The 4,392-nt window shown below is 37.9% G+C and overlaps 1 protein-coding gene and 1 long non-coding RNA gene across 3 annotated transcripts; both read left to right on the top strand.

The window, feature by feature from the left end:
• The first annotated feature begins 1,122 nt into the window (after positions 1-1,122).
• Positions 1,123-1,607, top strand: LOC141720472 (uncharacterized). 2 transcript variants are annotated; one of them, XR_012574383.1, is made up of 3 exons: positions 1,123-1,174; positions 1,300-1,336; positions 1,501-1,607. It is a non-coding gene; the product is annotated as an uncharacterized LOC141720472 (long non-coding RNA). The 2 variants fall into 2 exon arrangements; XR_012574384.1 differs by having other exon boundaries at positions 1,123-1,170.
• A 1,221-nt stretch (positions 1,608-2,828) lies between these two features.
• LOC141719158 (pentatricopeptide repeat-containing protein At2g22410, mitochondrial-like) lies at positions 2,829-3,914 on the top strand. Its single transcript, XM_074521539.1, has one exon. The coding sequence runs from the start codon at positions 2,829-2,831 to the stop codon at positions 3,912-3,914; it is 1,086 nt and encodes a 361-aa protein (XP_074377640.1).
• The last annotated feature ends 478 nt before the right edge of the window (positions 3,915-4,392 follow it).

A 4,392-nucleotide genomic window follows, 5' to 3' on the forward strand; every position in this document is an offset into this window, starting at 1 on the left:
CGGGTTGGAAACCGGGTTAAGGGGTCGAAGTTCGGGTTATCGGGTTTTCAAGAACAGCCCACCAGCAACGACGCCGGTGGGTTTTCCGGCAAATCAATCCGGCCAAAACACAGCATTCCAGGTCGATTCTTCTGGGGTTTCCTTCGCTAACACTCCCAGGCCAACTTTCTTTCCTTCTTCATCGTCATTCCATCGAGAACGTAGTCGGAAAGCTCAAGAACACGGCGGTGGCGTTAATTTTCCGGCGAGCACGAAACAGGGTCGATACAGCATCGTTTGGTTCGATTCAGGCCTCTAATTCATTCAAAATTTCATCAGCAATCCAACCATATCAATATCATGATTTAATAACCCTCGCAACGCACTAGAAATAGTAGATACGATATCGGTGCTTAAACATCGGCATGTAATGCACCCGATGTTAAAAGCCTGTTTAACATCAGTTTAGAAAAAAGCGATGTTAAAAGCCTGTTTAACATCAGTTTTACATAGTAGCCGTTGTCTATGTTCAATTTTAAAATAATAACAAATTAATGTTTTTCACTTCAACATCGGTTATTTATGCTAACCGTTATCTATAACCATTTCTAAAAAATGACTAAATAAATATTTCAGTTCCCCCGCTGAGTACCCAAATTTTTCCCCGTAACAAAAAAGTTAAAAAATTATTTCCCCCTTCTCCCTTTACTCACACACCCATACATCTCTATCTCTGTCTCTATCTTCATCTTTATCTCTCTCCCTCTCTCCCCCAAACCTTGACTCACACATCAGGACTCTCCCTCTCTCTCTCAAACTTGCGGCTCTCTCTCTTTGCCGTCTCTCTCTCAGACCACCGGTCTATCTCAAAAACCCTGATTCTCTCTCTCAAATATCAAACTTCATCTCCTTCAGCTCTCTCTCCCCCCCTCTCTCTCTTTCTATCTCTCTCTGTCTCCTTTCTTACCGCTACTTTCTTGTAAACCTAATTTAAACCTAATACAAAATCACTGAATCGAGATTTGTCTCTCTCTTTCTCCACCCTCTTCCGTCTCCCTATCTATATCTTGATGGAAGCTTCGATTTATGTAAAATTGATTGGTAAAGGTTAGATTTCGGCCATGGTGAAAGCGATTGACGATAGTTTGAAGAAAGGGAAGGAGTTTTCCGTCACAAATCGGGCTAGAAATTGTTGGTATTATTTAATTTAGTAGCTTAAAATCGAGCCGAGAAAACAAATATTTGGTTTGATTATGTATGTAAATTTTAAATTTATTTTAAAATTTTACGTTTTGATTTTAATGAAGCTTTTGTTTATAGGCCTGAAGCTTTGGAGCTTGAAACCAACCTTCAATCGGTAACATATCTCTCTCTTTTAACTTTATTTACATCCATTGTGTATTTATACAGATCTGTCGGTGTATATTTATGTTTGTATGTTCAATTTTGTTTATTCTATTATGTTCTGCTATTAAGTTTAGGTGTTAATAACACATTTAACTCTATATTATTTTGTATTAGATCTCTATGCTTTTATCATTGGGAGCTATGTCATTTGGACTGTTGTAACTTGGTGTTTTTCCTTTGATGTGTGGGTGGTGGCTGGATGTTTGTACCATAAGAATGCACCCTCTGGAAGTTCCAAGTCTGTCGTTGATAAGGATGCCAACACTAAGAAAAAGAACAAGTCTACTGACAGGAGCACAACGTCTACAGCTCCTTTGAATAAAGGTATGATATTACATATAACCAAGTCTCTTAATACATTCAACATTTTGACTGGTATTTCCTTTTTGTTAATATTATTATAGTGAGATGTCAATACTAGCTGGCTAGCGCATTTTGCATAAACTTGTGAAAAATGAAAATTGAAAGGAATATAATGATTGTATTTGGAACCGGAGAGATCTTTAGAATTTTAGCAATTGAGATTAAATAGTTTTCAATAACTATAATCTGCACAGTTTTTACATTATAGTACATACTAGCTCACTTTCTAGCTGAAGATGGTATGTTTTTCTGTCCTATTAAATCACCAAACTTTTGGAATCCACCTTAGGTTGTACAATTCCTTGAGGAGTTGAATGTTTTCTGCATGAAAATCCTCAATATACAATACATGGATACCTTATTATTCCGGTACTAAATGGTTTTGTTATGTAAATTTGAACTATCACAGGTGTAGATATGAGTGTACGGAACACTCCAAGTCACACAAACTTCACTTCTGATAAAGATAACAGAAGAGGAATGGTGCTTCCTTTCAAGCCCCTCTCACTTGCATTTGAAAATGTGAATTACTATATTGATATGCCTCCTGTAAGTCACCTGTCCTTTAAATTGATATTATAATATGCTATTTTTCTATGAGAGCAGAACATATGGTGGTCAACGATTATCACAGTAAAACCATTCGTTTGTTCAGGAAATGAAGAGTCAAGGAATCACAGAGCACCGTCTCCAATTGCTACGAGATGTGAGTGGTGCATTCAGGCCTGGTGTTTTGACAGCATTAGTGGGAGTGAGTGGTGCTGAAAAGACCACGTTAATGGATGTATTAGCGGGAAGAAAAACCGGAGGGTATATCGAAGGAAGTATTAGCATTTCAGGTTATCCAAAGAACCAAGCAACTTTTGCTCGTGTCAGTGGTTATTGTGAACAGAACGATATCCATTCTCCACATGTTACCATTCATGAATCTCTTGTGTACTCGGCATGGTTACGTCTTGGTCCAGATGTGTCAAATAAAACACAAAAGGTTAATTCTCTTTTGCTTGCTGATTCTATTGCAGATACGCCTCAAAACATTCACACTCTTGTTAAATACCTTATATGATTTTGACAAAAAGATGATGCTACAAAATCCCTGTTTATGCAGAGCATTATTAACATTGCTGATTCATTTGTATATAGTGAAGAAAGATCTGCAGGTTTCGGAGAATCTGGGAAATGGGTTGCTGAATATGTATGTTAAGTCTGGAGATATGGATTCGGCTGAGAAATTGTTTGATGGGATTGACATGAAGACGGTTTTTGCATGGATGTCTATGATAGAGGGCTATATGCAGAAAGGTGATTGGGAAAGTGCCAGTGTGTTCTTTGATCGAATGCCTGAAAAGGATGTAACTGCCTGGAATGTGATGCTTAATGGATTCATCGTGGGGAATGATTTAGCTGTTGCTGAAGTTTTGTTTAGAAGAGCGCCAGAGAAAGATGTGGTTTCATGGAACTGTATGATTGCAGGGTATGCTGAAAACAAGAACTTCACAAGATCTTTGGAGTTGTTTAAAGAGATGATGTTAGCAGATATCAGGCCGGATATAATAACAATAGGCAGTCTTCTAGCTGTTTGTGGCTTTGCAGGTGCAGTGAATTTAGGTGAGTCAGTTCATTCTATCATGAAGAAACAGAACATCGTGGGGGAGGAAGTTGAAGTAGCTTTAATGGATATGTACAACAAGTGTGGTGCTTCAGATGAAGCTATGAAGTCATTTGACGACATTTCCACAAAATCCGTGTTGGCCTGGAGTGCCATGATTGTTGGTTTGGCGATGAATGGTCTTTCCAGAGAAGCACTAGACTCTTTTGCACAAATGCAATATGAACATGTAAAGCCAAATGAGGTGACTTTCATCGGTGTTTTGTCAGCATGCAGCTACGCAGGCTGGGTTGAGGAAGGAAGAAGGGTATACGATGCAATGATAGAAGTTTATGGCATTAGGCCAAGATCTGAACACTTTGGTTGTATGGTTGACATACTTGCACGAGCTGGATTATTAGAGGAAACAGAAACTTTTATCCAGAATTTGCCAGTCAAGGCCGATGCAGGTGTTTGGGGAGCCCTTCTTGGCGGATGTAGAATGCACGACGATGTTCAGATGAGGGAGAAGGTTGCTGAAATTCTGACCAGAGGGTACATCCACTTGCAAGCTTGATCTTAAAGAACCTTACTATCGGATGTCTCAACCGCAAGCCTATTCACTGACACAAGATCAGCAGCCACATCAATATTTAGTTCTTGTTACTAAGTTCAGAAGCTCAGAAATTTAGCTTGCATGCTGCATGCAGATTATATTCTTCGATGTCATATCCCCTTAGATTATGTCTCTAAATTATAATAGTAACTTTACGTTAATAAATATTTAGCTAAAGCTAATAATCGAGACTCTAAGTCTGGTGTTCACTCAAGTGTAGATAATAGTAGCTTATGTTTATATTGCATTGTTTGGTATTTTTTTGTTTGTAAATGTAATTGGTTCATTGGATGTGAACAGTATCAGGATGGCATGCAATATACAAAATATTAACATCACATTGGTAAATATAAAATGATGTAAAAATATAAGAAAAACATCAGGTAAAATAATATTAAACGAAAAAGAACTAAAAAACCCGATGTGAAATAGTCATTTG

The sequence above is a fragment of the Apium graveolens genome, chromosome 4, assembly GCF_009905375.1.
Source record: "Apium graveolens cultivar Ventura chromosome 4, ASM990537v1, whole genome shotgun sequence".
Classification (NCBI taxonomy): domain Eukaryota; kingdom Viridiplantae; phylum Streptophyta; class Magnoliopsida; order Apiales; family Apiaceae; genus Apium; species Apium graveolens.

What these genes read in the sequence shown, in the direction of transcription:
- LOC141719158 (XM_074521539.1), top strand. Translation starts at nt 2,829, where the DNA reads ATGATGCTACAAAATCCCTGTTTATGCAGAGCATTATTAACATTGCTG.